Here is a 20470-nt window from a genome sequence, read left to right on the forward strand (position 1 = left end):
AAATAGTGGCAGTCCCAACACTGGGAATTTTCAAGATCCATCTTTAGATCATCTCCCTTTATAAGTTCTTCATTATCAGACTACCCCATATCAGCGGGTCATGTAAGATTTAGCTCGCGCTAACCACATTCATAACATTGGCGGAATACAGATGTTAGTCTGTGATACCTAAATAACCAAAGCAGAAGCAGCACTGAAATCACTGCTGGAGGCGGGGACAGGAAGCTGTGCCTCTGCTTTCAGTGGGTGGAGCTGCTGTTTAAACTGTGGGACCCTCACTCACTCACTCACTCCGCTTCCCTATTTAAACAGCACTGACTCCAGATCCAAACAAAGCCGCCCTGAAGCAGCCGATTTCTGGTCTGTCTGAGTCTGGGTGAATACACAGGGCGATGGGGATTGCTCCTTATCTCTGTGTCCTTCTGGCCTGTCTAACCGGTGAGTGGTCCCGCAGCTTTATTCCCTCACAGTGCGGCTGCTTATTCGCAGACTCTTTAACCCTCTGTTTAGACAACGGGTTTATTAAAGTGAACTCTTCTTTTTCTCTTTTATTAACAGGTGTCCGGTCCAATATCGTGTTGACCCAGCCCGAGTCAGCTGTGAAAAAGCTCGGGGAGTCTCACAAACTGTCCTGTACAGTGAGTGGGTTCGATGTCAATGGTCATCACATGAACTGGGTGAAACAGGTCCCCGGGAAAGGGCTGGAGTGGTTAGTTTGTTACAGGAAAGGACATGGCATTATCTCCGCGCCAGGAATTCAGGGTCGAATCACTTTTTCAACAGAAGCTTCTACCAGCTATATTGAAATTCCTAATCTGACAGCCGACGACACTGCCATGTATTACTGTGTGCGATGGTACCCTGGGATGGCACAGTGTGAGAGATGGGGGCTCCCTCCATTCAAAAACCTGCCACATGAAAGCTATTTAAACTGGACTCTTCAGATGATATCACCGGCTTTTACCTCATGTCCAGTGGATATCAATCAGATCCTGATTCAATAAAATCCGGGTGTGTGAACAACTTTCTTTGAAGATATTAGTTGAAAGAGGGAAAATGCAGCGAGTAACAGCTCTGGGATGTAGGACTGAAATGTCGCTGGCAAGGCCAACATTTATTCCCCATAATAAAAACAGAAAGTATTGGAAATACTCAGCAGGTGGTGAGAGAGAAGCAGAATTAAGGTTTCAGGTCTGTGACCTTTCATCAGAAATGGCAAAGGTTAGAAATGTAATAGGCTCTGAGCAAAAGGGAAGGGGGAAGAAGAAGAAAAGGTCTGTGATCGGACAGGAGAGATTAAATGGCAAAAGGCAAAGGGAGTAGTAATAGTAGTAAAAGAGAATGGCTGGAATTTTATGTTGGACTGGGGGGTCCTAAGTCAACCTCCCACTGCTGGTAATACACCAGCGGCAATGGGAGGAGGCCCCTAAGTGGCAATTAATTAGCCACTTAGGGACCTTAATTGGCCTGGGACGGGTGGGCCGTTTCTCACCACCACCGCCGGTAAAATTGCAGCCGGAACGGGAAGGTGACAGGAACGGCACCCCTGCCACCCATTCAATTTTAAAGCCTCCCCCTCACTTCAAGCCTGCTCCTGCGGTTGGGGGGCGCGGGAGGGATAAAACTCCAGCCATAGCATTTGTCCAGAGAGAGTGTTAATGGCAGAATAATGAACAGCTCTGTCCGAAAGCAAAAATATGAAAAACTAGTTTAAGACTGGAACATGGTTTAAAAAATAATCAAAATGGCAAGTAACATTCAGGCCACTCAATTGCCAAGCAAGGACTATCTCCAAGAAGAGAGAATCTAAACATCTCCCTTTAACATTCAATGGCATTACCATCACTGAATATGCCACTATCAACATTGACCAGAAACCAAACTGGAGCATCCACATAAATAGTGGCTACAAGAGCAGGTCAGAAGCTGGGAATTCTGCAACTCACTTCCTGACTCCACAAAGCCTGTCCACCATCTACAAGGCACAAGTCAGGGGTGTGATGGAATACTCTCCACTTGCCTGGATGGGTGCAGCTCCAACAACACTCAAGAAGCTCGACATCATCCAGGACAAAGCAGCTCGCTTGATTGGCACCCCATCCACAAACATCCACTCCCTCCACCACCACGCAAAGTGTGTAGCATATATAAGATGTACTGCAGCAACTCACCATGGCTCCCCTAACAGCACCTTCCAAACCCGCGACCTCTTCCACCAAGAATGACAAGGGCAGCAGATCCATGGGAAAACCACCACCTGCAAGTTCCCTTCCAAGTCACACACCATCCTGACTTGGAACTATATCACCATTCCCTCACAGTCACTGGTTCAAAATCTCGGAACTCCCTAACAGCACTGTGGGTGGACCTACACCAGATGGACTACAGCGGTTCAAGAAGGCATCTCACCATCTTCTCAAGGGCAATTAGGGATGGGTGACAAATGCTGACCTTGTCAACGATGCCCACATCCCATGAAATGAATTCAAAAAAACAAACACTGCACCCCAAACTATCTCCAGCTTGAATCAGAGAGCAGGATTTGTTCACTTGTAGCAGTGTCAGTGTGGTTTAATGTGAAGTGACTGGGCTCAGTGACCGTGAAAGGGGAGGAGGTTAATGTACGGGTGTGTATCACAGTGTCTATAATTGGGGTATACTTGATTACTGGGGCAGCGGAACTTTTCTGACCGTGACTTCAGGTAAGACAAACTTCTCAATCCCTTCCTTATCTAATATTTTCCTTAATTTGTGTTATTCGTGAGTTTACTAATTCAAGTGTGATGTATGATTCACCTGAAACCAGTGAGAGATTTAGAACAATTATATGATTCTATCTGAGACAGGCGTATTTCTTTAGAGTCAGGAATATTCCCAGTAATTGGAGCTGGAATCTGATAACTGGATGTACTATCAAGGGTTAAGATTTAACCCCACAGAATCGATTATCAGAATCGAATAAAGATTCCAGGATATGTTTAATATGTTCTGCTGGATCCAGATTCTAGTTTTCAGGACATTTGCTCTGTTGAGGCAGGTTTGATCATTTTTGGATTTTAGGACATTTGCAGGTGGGTTAGGATTTTGTCAAAACACATCATCCAATAGTGTTGCGATTTAATAATTGATGTTACAGTTGTTTAAAGTTTTATTTTAACATTGCTGGAACAGCTTTTTGGTGTAAACAGAATATGTTCCATGTTTCACTTGATAATTTAGTGAGCATGGAGGGTAAATAGTTTGTCCAGAGTGAGAAACAGGGATTGTGTTTATTAAAAAATGCCTCACCCTAACAAGCTTGCAGCATAAACCAGTGAGCTGTCTGTACAGACAGGAAACAGGCTGCATGTGGAATAAGATCGTATTTGATTGTGCTTTGACAATAGTTGTTTAACTATCTGTGGTGGGCGAGCTCAGTGCGAGAGAGTTTAAATCATATCTCCCTCTGAAAGCTCAGCTCGAACTGGACCCACATTCAGGGCTTTAGAAGTGAAAGGGTTTCTGTGCAGTTGAAATTGTTCTCGGGTGATAACAGCATTCGATCTGTTAATTGTTAATTTAATGGTATCAGACTTTTCTGTTCATTGCTTTGAAGAAATTTAGATGAGTAAGAGACGACTTCATTGAAACATAAGATTCAGAGGGGTCTTGACAGGGGGATGTGGAAAGGATGTTTCCTCTTGTAAGAGAATCTGGAACGAGGAGGTCACTGTTCAAAAATAAGGCATCGCCCATTTCAGACAGAGACAAGGAGAAAATTTTCTTCTCAGAGGGTTGTGAGTCTTTGGAATTCTCTTCCTCAAAAGGTGATGGAGGCAGAATCGTTGAATATTTTTAAGCCAGAAGTAGACAGATTCTTGATAAGCAAGGGGGTGAAAGATTATTGGGGTTAGGCGGGAATGTGGAGTTGAGGTTACAATCAGATCAGCCATGATCTTGTTAAATGGTGAATCAGGCTCAAGGGGCCAAGTGGCCTGCTCCTACTCCTAATTCGTTTCAATGTTTACAATTATTGGATTAAAACATTCGACGAGGAAATTTCATATAAATATATTAACTCACTGATGATTAAATATCACTGAGTGTAAGTCCAATGAGCAGGAATAAGATCTCATATTGCAGTGTTATTGGAACAAGATTTAACATTCAGGCAGTTCTGGCTGCTCCTTTTAATGGAGACAGGACCCCGAATGAAAGTAATGAGACGATCCTTTTTCAGGTGCAGGTTTATGGTTAGTTCAAGGTAAAAGAGCTTCAATTGACATCTCAAACCCTGCTGGGGTGGTAGAGCAAGGGTTTTGTGAAGGATATGATATTCTCCAAATATTTCTGGGAATGGTGAAATTCTCCCGTGTGTTATACATAAACTATTTTTCTGCATTTGATCGAAATTCGTTTCTTTCAACAACATGATTAACTAAATTAATAAAAGATGGCTTCAATAGAGGAACTTCACTCATTCAGGTGAGCGTTACAAAAAGCACATAGTAAACTTTAATTACACCTGGAACCATAGAAACCTTACAGCACAGAAACAGGCCATTCAGCCCATCGTGTCTGCGCGACTGGAAAAAAAACTAGCCGCCTATTCTAATTCCACCATCCAGCACCTGGTCTGTAGCCTCGCAGGTTACAGCACTTCAGGTGTATGTCCAAGTACCTTTTAAATGAGTTGAGGGTTTCTGCCTCCACCCCTGTTCCGGGCAGTGAATTCCAGACACCTACCACCCTCTGGGTGAAAAAGTTCTTCCTCATGTCCCCTCTAATCCTTCTACCAATCACCTTAAATCTGTGCCCCCTGGTAATTGACCTCTCCACTGGGGGAAACAGGTCCTTCCTGTCTACTCTATCTAGGCCTCTCATAATTTTGCACATCTTAATTATGTCACCCCTCAGCCTCCTCTGTTCGAAGGAAAACAACCCTAGCCGATCCAATCTTCCCTCATAGCTGCAACTTTCAAGCACTGGTAACATTCTTGTAAATCTCCTCTGTACTCTCTCCAGAGCAATTATGTCCTTCCTGTAATGTGGTGACCAGAACTGTCTGCAATACTCCAACTGTGGCCTATCCAGTGTTTTATACAGTTCCAGTTTTACATCCCTGCTTTTGTATTCTATACCTTGGCCAATAAAGGAAAGCATTCCATATACCTTCTTCACCACTCTATCTCCCTGCCCTGCCACCTTCAGGGACCTGTGGACATGTACTCCAAGGTCTCACTTCTTCTACCCTTCTCGATATCCTCCCGTTTATTGTATATTCCCTTGCTTTAGAAGCCTTCCTCAAATGCATTACCTCACAATTCTCTGGATTCAATTCCACTTGCTACTTTTCCGCCCACTCCACCAAACCATTGATATAATTCTGGAGTCTACAGCCATCCTTTTCACTATCAACTACACGGCCAATTTTTGTGCCATCAGCAAATTTCCCAATCATGCCCCAATCATGCCACCCACATTTAAGTTCAAATCATTAATATATACCACAAACAGCAAGGGATCCAACACTGAGCCCTGTGGAACGCCACTGGAAACCACTTTCCATTTCCAAAAATGTCTGTCGACCATTATCCATTGTTTTCTGTTATTGAGGCAATTTTGGATCCAACCTGCCACATTCCCCTGTATCCCATGGCTTTCATTTTAGTGACCAGTTTTCCATGTGGACCTTGTCAAATGCCTTACTAAAATCCATGTAGACCACATCCACTGCACTACCCTCATCAATCCTTCCTGTTATTTCCTCAGAAAATTCAGTTAAGTTAGTAAGACACAACATTCCCTTAACAAATCCATGCTGACTATCCCTGATTAATCTTTGCCTTTCGAAGTGGCAGTTTATCCTGTCTCTCAGAATTGATTCTAATAATTTGCTCTCCACTGAGGTCAGACTGATCGGCCTATAATTATTTGGCCTATCCCTCGCATCCTTTTTAAACAATGGTACAACATTCACAGACCTCCAATCGTCTAATATCTCACCTGTGTCTAGTGAGGATTTGAAAATGATCCTCTGAGCATCCGCTATTTCCTCCCTGGCTTCCTATAACAGCCTGGGATGCCATCCATCCGGCTCTGGTGATTTATCCACTTTCAAGGATGTCAGACCCAGGGTTGTCCAACCTTTTCAGTTGTGGGGGGAGCCATATTACAATTTTGTCTTACATGGGGGGCCGACGAGACAATTTTGGAAAGATAAAGGCATTAAAAATTTTCCTTACTATTAATCAAAACAACAACAAATTGTGCATTTTTGTGAAGAAGCTTTAAATGAGAAGATTGATTTATTGACTTACTTTCTCATCACTATATTGAAAACTGATACCTGGCATTTTTTTGCTTGCACAAGTAGTCAATGTTTGCCCGCACACTTGTAGCAATGCGGAGTATAGATAGCCATCTGTCGGGAGTGATCTCGATCTGCCTGCTGTCTCTCCCTCTCCCTGTGTTGCCCCCTCTCTGTGTCATCCTCATTCTGTGTCCCCCTCCCCTCTGTCCCCCCTTTCTCTGTGACCCCTCTCTCTATCTGTGTGTGTGTCTCTCTCTGTCTGTCCTCCTCTTTCTCTCTGTATCCATCCCTCTCTGTCTCTCTGTCCTCTCTCTTTCTGTCCATCGCCCCTCTCTCTGACAGTTGCAGGGAGTGGGAGCATTCAGCACCGCATTTGTATGGTTGGTCAGTTTGTTTAAAAACATTGTGCTGTCAGTTTCACAGCTGATAACTGCTGAAGCAGCAACGCGCTTCCCACCTTCGGACAAATTTGGCGTTTTCCGGCAGGCTTTTTAAAAAAAAGTTGGAAAACCCCGAATCTGTCCGAAGGTGGGACGTGCGTTCCTGCTTCAGCAGCTGTCAGCTGTGAAACTGACAGCGCGATTTTTTTTTAAAGCCAGTGTGCAAGAAGAAGACAATGTGAAATTTATCATCTCCAATCATGGACCCCTAGTGAGGATGAGGAACGGCCCCATACAGTTTACACCCGCAGGACGGAACCTAGCCTGTGGGAAATATGTTGGACAACCCTGCTCTAGTTCTTCCTCTCATTATGCTTATCGTAACTAATATTTCACAGTCTTCCTCTTCAACTACAATGTCTGCATCATCGCTCTCTGTGAAGATAGAGACAGTACTCATTAAGAACCCTGCCCACGTCTTCTGATAGGCCCTATCCTTTCCTTAGTTATCCTCTTGCTCTTAATGTACTGATAAAACATCTTTGGGTTTTCCTTGATTTTACCTGCCAATATTTTTTCATGTCCTCTCTTTACTTTCCTAATTTCCTTTTTACTTCACCCCTGCACTTCCTATACTCCTCTAGGCTTTCTAAAGTATTTAGTTTTTTGTGACGTTATAAGCTTTCTTTTTCTGTTTTATCTTACCTTATATGTGTCTAGATAACCAGGGGGCTCTAGATTTGGCAGTACCACCCTTTTTCTCAGTGGGTACATGTCTACACTGTGCCTGTAGAATCTTGCTTTTGAATGCCTCCCACTGGTTTGCCACTGATTTTCCTTCAAATAGCTGTATCCAGTCCACCTTCGCCAGGTCACCTCTCAGCTTCGTAAAATTTGCCTTTCCCTCAATTTGGAACTTTTAATTCTAATTTTGTCCTTTTCCATAATAATGTTAAATCTAACTGTATTATGGTCACTATCTCCAAAATGATCACCCAGTGCTACTTCATCCACTTGCCTTGCTTCATTTCCTAAGACTAAATCTAGAATTGCTCCCCATCTTGTCTATGTACCTGGACTCAGGGTAGAAATTTGTCTCAGACTGTGGTGCAAACCGGATGGTATTAGGTGGGCTGCCTTTTCCTAATCCCACTGTCTGCAATGGAACAGAATATCAGGCGCTGGGTAGAACTGGCAGGCGATCCCATACCACCCGTGATGAATTTCTAACCCACAGTGTTTGATTCTAACATGGGCTGTGTGGTGGGGAACATCACTGAGCACAAACACTGATGGGTTAATTAACTGGAGTAAAACACTTCTGTCTGTGTGATTCCAATGCACATTCTTCTTTTCCAGAAAGACGTTAAAAATATTCCCTGTGTCCGGATGATTTTATACATGATTTTTGCAGCAGTTATTGTTCAGCATCTTGTCTGGATTTTCTCACTAGGATCCCCTTCCTTCCTTTCTTTCTTTCCTTCTGGTCTTTTATCCTTCTTTCTTCCACTTTCTTTCACTCCTTATCTTTCTTCCATTCAGTTTTTCCTTTGTTTTTCATCTTTCGTTCTCTCCCCTTTTTTATTTCTTGACCTCTTTCTTTCACTCTATTTCTCTGTGTCCTACAATGTCAATAGAACAGTTCTACCAGCTATCGGGGTAAAGCTTGAACAGTTCTGGAAAGATGTTGAAAGGATTAGTTCAGTGTGAGTGGCAAGGGGTGGAGTAGGATGTCAGTGCTGTAATGTAATTTACTATTTGAGGCCTATTCCAGTATAATGCAAAGTCGCAATCAGCATTGAACCAATTGTTAATATAATTGTTTAATAACAGTTTAATTGGTTAGGATTAAAGCGGTTTTAGTTTGTTCTTCCTGGGGGGGTGGGGGAGGGAGGGGGGGTGTGGGTAAGAGGTTCTTAAAATTCTGAATACATTGAGAAATTAGGTGGAGGGCAAAAGTGAGCAAATTCAAAGCACGATTGTGTCACACATTACAGGCCAATCAGCCTGATGGTGGTGGAGGTGGGGAAATTTTTAGAAACAGTAATCAGGAGAAAATTTATGGAAACATTATTTACACAGCGTGTTGTTGTGATCTGGAATGGACTTTCTGAAATGGTGGAAGAAGCAGATTCCAAACCATCATCTAGAATGGTGCAATTAGTTTCTGGTGATATTGTACATTGACATTTCATTTCACATTCCACTTGATTTAGTTTACAATTGACATCAGTTTGGAAAACTCCCTCTACACTGTCCATCAAACACTCCCAGGACAGGTACAGCACGTGGTTAGATACAGAGTAAACTCCCTCTACACTGTCCATCAAACACTCCCAGGACAGGTACAGTACGGGGTTAGATACAGAGTAAAGCTCCCTCTACACTGTCCTCATCAAACACTCCCAGGACAGGTACAGTACGGGGTTAGATACAGAGTAAAGCTCCCTCTACACTGTCCACATCAAACACTCCCAGGACAGGTACAGTATGGGGGTTAGATACAGAGTAAAGCTCCCTCTACGCCATGGTTGTCCAACATCTGGCTCGGCAATGTAAACTATACCCGGCTGTTCCTCCTACTTGTTGAGTGGTTTCTGCCCTCAGCCATTTGCTTTGTCCTTTCCTTGAATCAGAATTTCAAACTTGGCTCTGCTTAAAAAAAAAACAGGGTTAGATACAGAGTAAAGCTCCCTCTACACTGTCCTCATCAAACACTCCCAGGACAGGTACAGTACGGGGTTAGATACAGAGTAAAGCTCCCTCTACACTGTCCACATCAAACACTCCCAGGACAGGTACAGCACGGGGTTAGATACAGAGTAAAGCTCCCTCTACACTGTCCCCATCAAACACTCCCAGGACAGGTACAGTACAGGGTTAGATACAGAGTAAAGCTCCCTCTACACTGTCCCCATCAAACACTCCCAGGACAGGTTTGACTGTTGCTTGATTGGAGGTGCTGACTGCTGATTGCAGCAATGAGCCTCAGCTGGCAGTGCTGGTGACAGTTGGAGGTTGCAGAGATGGAGAGAGGAGTTACACTGAGCAGAGGGAAAGCTTGAACAACAACTTCAGTTGGAAACAAGACTTGGTTTGGAGGTGGGTTCTGAACAGAAGTTTGCTTTGCTTTGGACTGTTGGGGGAGGAACAAGTGGCCGGAACAAGAAGGGGTGGGGCTGCCAATTCTGTAGGGTTGTCTGCTGCTGCAACAAGGACACAGGGAAGCTCCCTCCCCATCCCAATTGCCCAGCCTGGGTCAGCTGAAGCTGCCCGGTAAAAGAGACAGAAGGGGAAAGCTGGTGCCTGGGCAGCTTCAGCTGACCCAGGTGAAGACGCCTCCCCCAACCAGAAGACTGGAAAACCAAGAGTGCTGGCAAAGACTGTTTTAAGTGTGCTATGTACACCACATCCTGAGAGAAAGTCATCCCTTACAGCCTGTTTTTCCCTCTCCTCTATACCGTCAGCCTCTCCCCTAACCTGTTATTTGTTTTTTTAATTCAGTATCTCTTGTGAATCTTTCATTTTTTTCAATTTGCAAGTCTACCACTCAGGGTGGGTTCATCACCGGTGGCGGGGCCCTCTACTACCTTTGCAGCTGCAGCCTCTGTGGCTGCCCATTTAGTCCCTTCACCCTTTAAATTAATAACATCCATCCATGGGGTGAAGAGCTATCCCCACCCCAACATGTCCATTGAGGCCTGCGTAAAGGCAATGGCCGAGGTTGTTGGCCCCTCGGCCATTGTAGCAGCCTGGAAGATGTAAGGGAAGGCTGTGTTCTTCTTGAAGACTGGGTGGGCAGTGTCCCTGGCCTTGAGTCAGGGGCTCACTGTGGGGGGGACCTTCCGGTCAGTGGACCCTCTGGGGGCCACTGCGCAGTGGATCATGTTATCAAACAACCCGCACTTCATTCCCAGTGAGATCCTCCTCCCCCATCTGCATCATCTGGGGGAGGTAAGGTCAGGGATCACCCCAGTCCTGCTCGGTCTTTGGGAGAACAGCCTCCGGCATGTCTACTCCTTCTGCCACCAGCTCTTTATGCAACCGGTGCGGGAGGAGGTCTTGGAGGGCCATTTCATGAGTCACATCACCCCTATTTCTAGTGGGGTGGCTATTTTGTTGGTCCCAACTTTTCAGCCGGAGATCTTGGGGGTCAAGGAGCTTGTGCCGGGCTGCTTACGCACCTCGTCGCTCGCCTGAGTAGTGTGCCGTTCCACTTTGTGAATGTGTACATGCCCAGGCCCGGTGTGTTGCAAGCACGCTTCTTTGAAGAAGTTTCCGTTCTCTTGAGCTCTATCGACAGTGGCGAGTGCATCATCCTCGGGGGGGATTTTAACTGTACCCTTGAGGTGAGGGATCGCTCCGGTCCCCAGCGTGGCCAAGCGTCGGTGGAGAAGTTGAGGGGACTGATCAGTTCCCTCAACTTGGTGGATGTCTGGCAGAATCTCCACCCCGACTCCAGTGCCTTCACCTGGAGGTCTGGAGGAGGAAGGTGTTACGACCACTTAAATATAGACAAGGATTATTAAGATCAGCACACGACATTCCTTTTTCAGTTCCTGTCAAAGCTCCCAATCAAAATATATGATTCTGATTGTGGTGGGACCAATGAACTTTTAATTCAATCTCTTGACTCCACAGATCGGCTAACATATAATTTAAAACTTTCCAAATTAAAGAAAGACCCAGCCAAATTGTGCCATCTATTAACCCCTGAATGAAGCTAACCAAACCAGTGTCTTTAAATCAATAAATTAACTCTTTAATTAGCAGAACTAAATTCTTAAGCACTATGAAGATATAAACAACATTTCAAATAGAAAAAATTAGAGTCCTTGCAAATTTAGTCCAATGTTGCCTGAAGTCCTCACAGAATGATACTTGACGTCTTCACAGAATGTTGCTTGAAGTCCTCACAAAATGTGGCTTTCCTTCTCCAGCAAATTTCAACAATTAACGACTTGCAAATACTTTCAACAGAATCAATCTGACTTTAGAGATTTTGAGGGATAAAAGATTGTCACAGTCTAACTTCCCTTTCTTCAATTTAAATTACCAGAGAACTCTGTTTTGGCTTGACTTTTTTTTGAATTTTGAGAGATAATAATTAAACAGGCTAAAATCCTCTTCCTTCAATTTAAATGGTTGAGAGTTCTTTTTCCAGGTGCTGTCATCACAGCTGTGTCTTTATGTCTTTGTCTGTGTCTCCTGTTAGAACAAACTGTCTTCAACTAAAGGCCAGTTCAAAATTGAATTGTAACAAATGTATCGCATGAGACTCACTCCCAGTGGCTGTATCTATGTTAACGAGAATGCACCCTTTAAATCGCAGTCTCCAAATGGCTGTTTCTAAGGCAACGAAAATGCACCTTCCTATAACTCCTGAGGCTTGCTGGTCCTTAAAGCAATACTGATCCCTTGCAAGCCTTAAAGGCAAACCGCATATTCCGAAAAAGACTACAAGGCCATGACACCTCCGCCCCTAGCGGAATGAAACACCATTCCTGAAATACGTTTCATTACAATGGGTAAAAAAAATACAAATTGAAAAAATGCTAACGCATTTTTTTCACGCATTTACAGATGTACACATTTGTAAAAAAAAATGTTTAGACTACAGCAACAAGTTCCACCGGAACATTTCGACTTTAAATTTTCAAATATTTGTCGCAATTAATCCATTTCAAATTTCCAAGCATAGTCTTCCAATTGCTTTGTATTTTCCTTCCAAGTGTTCCTGTTGTCCATCACCTCAGCCAGGTGAGCTGCACAGCTAGGAGCACTGTCCATTACTGGGCTCACTATTCTCTGAGAAGTTTCTCAAGTACCCCTTGACCTATGTGGCCTCACGTGACACTGGAAAACTCTGTCCGGTGTAACAGAAGCTGATTTTTTCTTACCCTGGGGTGTCAAAGGAATTTGACAGTATCCTTCCAACACATTTGTCTCTTTAAGACACATTGTGTTGCCCACTCTGTCCATACAGTCCTTTAAATGAGAATTTGGATTGGAGTCTGCCTTCTTTACCACAGTGAATTTTCTAGAGTCTATGCAAGTTTGAGTTGTCCCACCAGGTTTAGTCACCAAGACCATCTGTGAATTCTAGCTGTCCTGACTAGTTTCATCTAAGCTGCCCTTCAGCATGTATTGTACCTCTGCTTCTACTCGGGCCTGGATCTAAGCTACAAGGATGTTGTTTTAAAGGAATGTCTCCCCCTATACCCAGCTCATGTGTGACTAAGGTTGTACATCCTGGCTTATCCCTACAAACTTTTTGAAACGTTGTGAAAACCCTGGTTAGAACTTCACGCTGTTTTGCCTCTAAGTGTAAAAGCCTATTGTTTAATTTTCCTAGCCGTTCTGCATTCGCTAATGGGATAGTTGGAGGTTCAATCTGAGAATTCCCTAGGCCTACTTCTGCCTCATCCTCACTATCCTTTTCCTTCTCCACAGTCCCGATTACCTGACATACCTGTACTGGCTTATCCTCCTCCCTGCGGTAATATGGTTTGAGCAAATTAATGTGACACACCAGTTCTTCATCCGGCGATCAGGGGTGTCAATCAAGTAATCTACCTTACACACTCTTTTGATCACTCTATATGGGCCACTGAACCGTGTTTTCACTGGTTCTCCCTGTGACGGTAACAACACTAATACCTCATCCCCTGGTTTTATGGTAGGTTGTGGTTTTCCCACCGTTTGACAGATGTGGCATGCCCTACAAAATTGTCTCACATCCTTTGTAAGACCTGGCCAGTAATAATGTTTGCTTACGTGTGATTTGGTTTTCCAAATTCCCCTATGTCCTGAAAAAGGAATGTCGTGTGCTAACCTTAATAATCCTTCTCGATATTTAGGTGGTACCACTATATGTTCAACAACTGTCCAGTCTTTGTCAACAGGTCTATGAGGCAGTCTCCACTTCCTCTTCAAAACCTCGTTTGAAATATAATAGCCTTCCGGAATTCCTTTCACCTCAGCTTCTGACTATTCTCTCTGCATATGAGTTAGTCCCCGAAGCTTACAGTCAGAAGTTTAGGAACTGACGCAGATTGACTGGGCAGTCAATCTGCCCAGTCAATCTCCGTAAGTTCCTAAACTTCTGACGGTAAGCTTCAGGGACTAACTCATACGCAGAGAGAAGAGCAGTCTGTGCTATTTGGTAGATCTCTGGATCAGCTTGCTGTGCTGCAATGTTAGATGTTCTGTTAAACATCTCATTTGGATTATCTAAATCCCCAAATAAGGTTTCAGATGCCTGACTATCTATTTGTGGTGCCCCTTTTAGCTCCGACAATGGATCCTGTTTAGCCATTGCTCGGATAACGACACACAGGAAATATTCTCAGAACTTGCCCCTGTAATTGCTCCGTTTCCTTCATTTCACTTGGTTCCTCTGTAACCATAGGAAAAAATGATATTTTTGATCTAGCCAAATCATTTCCTAGGTGTAGATCAATTCCCTTTACTGGTAAACTATGGACAACACCTACAGTTACTATCCCCAGTTATTAAGTCACTCTCTAGGCATACTTTATACAAAAGTACGGGTATACACACACCCTGCCAATTCCATTAAATAAAACTTTAGCGTTCAAGGCGCTATGAGTTGGAAACCTCATATTTTTCCCTAGCAAGAGTGTTTGAGCCGCTCCTGTATCCCTGAGTGTAATGATAGGTTTTCCTGCCTCAGTTACGGGATACGGAGTTACTCTTCCCTTTGACAAAAAATCATTATAACTCTCAGGTATTTTATTCTTAACCTCTACACTCCTCTTAGTTTTAGTATCTGGTTTCACATTCACAGCTATCGTTAAAGCTATAGCCTGGTCTGCTACACTCTCAGTCAGAGTCTATTCCTCTGCAATAACTTTGCGTACCCCAACAAGTGCTATGGGTTTACCTTGCAATTTCCAACACTCTGAACGAAGATGACCTGTTTTGTCACAATGATAACACTTTGGCTTGCGAACCTCACTTCTACCCTCAGCACCTTCCTTTCTGACCTGAGGAGGTGATCCTGGGGCGTTTCCAGCTGTACCTTCCTGTCCCCGGCTACTTGCCTTCCTTTCACTCTCCCACTTTCTATCCTTCTCGGGTTTATGGGGGTGATGGACAAAATAGGTTGGCTTATTCACAAGCTCAAAATCATCAGCAATCTCTGCTGCTTGCCTAGCTTTCAAAACTTTCAGGTCATCTATATGATTTCTCACTACTGAAGGAATGGAGTTTTTAAACTCTTCTAAGAGAATCAGTTCTCGAAGGTATGGTATATGTGGTTTCTATCTTTAATGCCCGTATCCAACGGTCAAAATTCATTTGCTTCACCCTCTCAAATTCTAAATATGTCTGCCCAGTCAATCTCCATAAGTTCCTAAACTTCTGACAGTAAGCTTCAGGGACTAACTCAAACGCAGCGAGAATAGCCTTTTTTGCCATCTCATTATCTGCAGAAGCCTCTTCAGAAAGCATGGCATAAGCTTCATGAGCTCTGCCTACCTGCCTGCCCTGCATGAGCAATGTCCAGCTTTCTTTTGACCATTTCATCTGTTTGGCTATTTTTCAAAAGATAAGAAAAATGCCTCTACATCCCTTTCCTCGAACTTAGGAAGAGCCTGTATAAATGTAAACAACTTCTAGTTGGGTCTTGATCTAAATTCAGATTCTTCCTGACCCAAATTTTCCCTGGATTTAAGACTACCCCTTTGTCTTAGTTCCATCACTTTTAGCATAAATTCCCTCTATTCTCTTTCACTCCCTCTCTGAAGTTCAAGTTTTCTTATTTCTTTTTCTGCATCACGTTTTTTTGTTTCTTTTTCCTGCTGAAGCTCCAGTTTTTTCATTTCTAACTGAATCCTAGCCAATTCCACTGCATCAGTCTCAGACCTATTAACTTCATGTCTCTCATATGCCCTTACTTGTTCCTCGTATCGCCCTTCATCTGTATTACCATCATCATCATCTTCTTCTACCAATTCCAGATGTTCGGCTATTATTTCAATTATCTCTGCATTTTTGGCACCTGATTTCAATTCTAACCCCAATTTCGCTGCCAATTCTTTTAATTTGTTCTTGGCTAAAGTTATCAAGTCACTCAGGGAAACATTCTGCTTTCCCAAAAACTCTGCTACAACCACTAATGTCATAACAATGGTGTAGACTGTACCTTATTGGATAAGAGACCTGGTTCTTTGTAATTGGTTCAGATTTAGATCCCAACAATCAAGTTTCCAATTGATAAGATCCCAGACTCGAGAGCAATTAATCTGATGCCAAACGCAAAACTCCAATTTAAATATGTTATCCCAGAGACGAGTAATTACTATGATTCCAAATGTGAGCCCTCCAGATTAGTCAGATTCTGATCCCAGACACGAGCCACCGAATTAAATGATTCAACTGTGAGTGAGTCCCCAATTAAGATATGATTCAAATCCAGAAACCCAAGTAATATGAGATTCAAATATTGAGTGAGCCCCCAATTAATATGTTATTCAAATCCTGTCGCTCCACAGATCAGCTAACATATCATTTAAAACTTTCCAAATTAAAGAAAGACCCAGCCAAATTGTACCATCTATTAACCCCTGAATGATGCTAACCAAACCAGGTGTCTTTAAATCAATAAATTAACTCTTTAATTAGAAGAACTAAATCCTTAAACACTATGAAGATATAAACAGCATTTAAAATAGAAAAAAATTAGAGTCCTTGCAAATGGAGTCCAATGATGCTTGAAGTCCTCACAGAATGTTGCTTGAAGTCCTCACAGAATGTTGCTTGAAGTCCTCACAGAATGTTGCTTGAAGTCCTCACAGAATGTTACTTTCCTTCTCCAGCGAATTTCAACAATTAAGGACTTGCAAACACTTTCAACAGAATCAATCTGACTTTAGGGTTTTTGAGAGATAAAAGATTGTCACAGTCTAACTTCCCTTTCTTCAATGTAAATTACCAGCGATTTCTGTTTTGGCTTGACATATTTTAGAATTTTGAGTGATAATAATTAAATAGACTAAAATTCTCTTCCTTCAGTTTAAATGGTTGAGAGCTCTTTTTCTTGGTGCTGCCATCACAGCTGTGTCTGTATGTCTTTGTCTGTGTGTCCCGTTAGAACAAATTGTCTTCAACTAAAAGCCAGTTCAAAATTGAATTGTAACAAATGCATGGCATGAGACTCACTCCCAGTGGCTGTATCTATGGTAACGAGAATGCATCCTTTCAATCGCAGTCTCCAAATGGCTGTTTCTAAGGCAACGAAATGCACCTTCCGATAACTCCTGAGGCTTGCTGGTCCTTAAAGCAATACTGATCCCTTGCAAACCTTAAAGGCAAACCGCATATTATGAAAAAAAAACTACAGGGCCATGACAAGGGTCCCGATTTGGCCGCCTCCACATTTCACAGGCTTCTATGTGGCTGGTGCCGTGCTCGGACCAGCACCTGGTGTAAGAGGAGCTCGCTGCGCACGCGGGCAGGGTCCCCATACTGGCACTTTATCAACTGGCTGCTGGACGACGAGCGATTCCGGGACTCGTTCTGTCAATTCTGGGCTGACTGGAGAAGGAAGTGGGGGGCCTCACCTCCTGGAGACTATTGGCGGCCCATCTCACTGCTTAATGTTGGCTACAAGATTCTGTCCAAAGTCATAGCCAGTCGAGTCAAGTCTGCTCTGGAGTTGGTGATCCACCCCGATCAGATCTGTACTGTACCCGGCAGAAAGATCTCTGATAGACTCGTCCTGGGGAAAGCCTGCTGACCGGGGAGATGCCCCTCTTGTGGCGCAAGGGTGGTCATAGTCCTGCTGCCAAAGAGGGGCGATCTCCGCCTGCTTAAAAACTGGCGTCCGGTCTTCCTCCTCAGCACGAAATGCAAGATCTTTGCCTGGGCTATGTCTACCCGCCTGGGCTCCGTGCTGGCCCACATGATTCACCCTGACCAGTCCTACACGGTCCTGGGCCGGTCCATCCAGGACGACATCCACCTGGTCCGGGACCTGATCTATTTTTCCCAGCGGACTGGTCAGTCGGTCGCCTTTTTCTCCCTCGATCAGGAGAAGGCGTTCGACAGGGTGGATCACGAATACCTTTTCGGGACTCTGCACGTATTCGAAATTGGGTCCGACTTTTATACGCCGCCGCAGAGTGTTTGGTAAAAGTTAATGGGTCCTTGACAGCGCCCCTTCGTTTTGGGAGAGGAGTGCGTCAGGGAAGCCCCATGTCTGGCCAATTGTATACCATAAGCATGGAGCCCTTCCTGTGCCTGTTTCTCAGGAGTTTGACAGGTTTGGCTCTGCTTGGACCAGGCATGTGGGTCGTCCTATCGGCTTACACTGATGACATGCTCCTCATGATCACAGATCCCGTTGACTTGCTGAGGATGTTAGAGTGCCAGCAGACCTTTTCTGCCGCATCCTCCGCGAGGATCAATTGGGAGAAATGTTCCGGTCTCCTGGTGGGTCAGTGTTGGGTGGACTCCCTGCTGGAGGAGTTGACACCTTTTGCGTGAAGCACCACGCACCACCACTATCTGGGACTCTACCTTAGCCCCGTTGAGGAAGCCTGGCCGGCAAACTGGCAGGAGTTGGAGGCAAAAGTCACCACTCGGCTGGGGCGCTGGACTGGATTGCTCCGAGTGCTTTCCTACAGTGCTGATCATAGACCAACTAGTGGCCTCGATTGGTCACTTTGACCCCACCCTCTGCGTTTTCCACCAAGATCCAGAAGAAACTCGTCAATTTCTTCTGGGGCAAGAGGAAACACTGGGCCCCTGCCGCAGTCCTGAGTCTCCCGATTGAGGAGGGCGGCCAGTCGCTGGTGTGCATCCGCATCCAGGCTGCGACTCTCCACCTTCGGACCCTGCAGAGATACCTGTACATCGAGCGTCTTCCCAGATGGTGTGCAGTGGCGACGTATTTTTTCCACCAGAGGCACTGCCCCCAAGACAACACGTAGCTCCCGGTGGAGAACGTTAACCACTCCTCTCTGAGGGAGTTGCCTGTCTTTTACTGGGATCTATTCAGATGGAACATGGTTGCCTCCAGTCAGGGTGCTCCTCCCACCGGTGGAGGAGAACACCTCGGCTGTCTGGCTCGGGGAATGGACGAATGGGCGGAGCAGTAGCCGAAGTCCCCAGGACACCCCTCACTGCAGGTAACAAGGGAGCTCGGGAGCGCAGAGCAGATCCGGCTGAGTGGACCCCCTGCTCGGCTGGAACTGCTCATCGGACCCAGGCCCCTAAACCCTCCTCGGGAACCGGTCCCGCACAACCCGAGCTGCCTTATGGAAATGCCCCCTATGCCATTCCAAACGGCACGGAGGGATTTCCTGTATGGGCTGCTCCTGTACACTCTCCACTTCCTCACCCTTGTCAGCCGCCCGGACACGCCCTGGCAGTCCATGTTACCATCTGGCGGCAAGAGGAAATCCCAGGTCCCTCCGTGCGGGAGCCCTCCCCCTTTACATCAGGGACATGGGGTGGAGGGTGCTGCACAGGGCAGTCCCGTGCAATCGACTTTTAAGTAGGTTCACGGACTCCCAGGTCGCCTGTAATTTCTGCGGCCTGGACGAGTCCATGTTCCATGTATATATATGGAGTGTGCGAGGTTGCAGCCCCTCTTTGAGTATTTGAAGGGGCTGCTCCTCACGTTTTGGCTGCACTCCAGCCCCATGCCCCTAATCTTTGGGCACCCGGTGTGGAGAGGGTGGGCCGGGAGGAGGATCTCCTCATCTGTCTGCTCCTTGGCCTGGCTAAGGTGGCAATTCACAGGTCCAGGCTACGGGCCGTCCTGATTGCCTGCCCCTCTTCGGAGGTTACGTTCACGCCCAGGTGTCCCTGGAAAAGGAGCATGCGGTGTCCGCCGGTACGCTTGAGGCCTTCTGCGACCGGTGGGCACCGCAGGGACTGGAGTGCATTGTCGACGCCGAGAATGGCATTTTAATTTGAGTTTTGTTTATTTAATTTGATTTTAATAAAGAGTTTATAAAATGTATAAAAGGGGGGCCTGAGGAATAAAGGCCCCCTCGACAAATTATACATAAAAGGGGCCTGGGGTTTAAAGGCTTTGAAAAAAATGGTGTTAGATACAGAGTAAAGCTCCCTTTATACTGTCCCCATCAAACACCCCCAAAAGAGAAAAAGAAAAAAAAAAGGGGCTAGATACAGAGTAAAGCTCCCTCTACACTGTCCCCATCAAACACTCCCAGGACAGGTACAGCACGGGAGTTAGATACATAGTAAAGCTCCCTCTACACTGTCCCCATCAAACACTCCCCAGGACAGGTACAGCACGGGGGTTAGATACAGAGTAAAGCTCCCTCTATACTGTCCCCATCAAACACTCCCAGAACAGGTACAGCACGGGGGTTAGATACAGAGTAAAGCTCCCTCTACACTGTTCCCATCAAATACTCCCAGGACAGGTACAGTACGGGGTTAGATACAGAGTAAAGCTACCTCTACACTGTCCCCATCAAACACTCCCAGGACAGGTACAGCACGGGGGTTAGATACAGAGTAAAGCTCCCTCTACACGGAAAAAAAGGGGGAAAAAAAAAAGAAAAAAAAAACGGGGGAAAAAAAACGGGGTTAGATACAGAGTAAAGCTCCCTCTACACTGTCCCCATCAAATACTCCCAGGACAGGTACAGTACAGGGTTAGATACAGAGTAAAGCTCCCTCTACACTGTCCCCATCAAATACTCCCAGGACAGGTACAGTACGGGGTTAGATACAGAGTAAAGCTCCCTCTACACTGTCCCCATCAAATACTCCCAGGACAGGTACAGTACAGGGT

The 20470-nt window shown here is 45.1% G+C and overlaps 1 gene segment (V, D, J or C); it reads left to right on the top strand.

Annotated features, from left to right (window-relative positions):
• The first annotated feature begins 303 nt into the window (after positions 1-303).
• The window catches only part of LOC137348907 (Ig heavy chain C region-like), a 34858-nt gene continuing 14691 nt past the window's right edge, over positions 304-20470 (top strand). The window contains 3 exon segments of the C gene segment in view: positions 304-438; positions 559-866; positions 2648-2702. Coding sequence covers positions 393-438; positions 559-866; positions 2648-2702 — 409 coding nt within the window.

This window comes from Heterodontus francisci, chromosome 34, assembly GCF_036365525.1.
Source record: "Heterodontus francisci isolate sHetFra1 chromosome 34, sHetFra1.hap1, whole genome shotgun sequence".
In the NCBI taxonomy this organism is placed as follows: Eukaryota; Metazoa; Chordata; class Chondrichthyes; order Heterodontiformes; family Heterodontidae; genus Heterodontus; species Heterodontus francisci.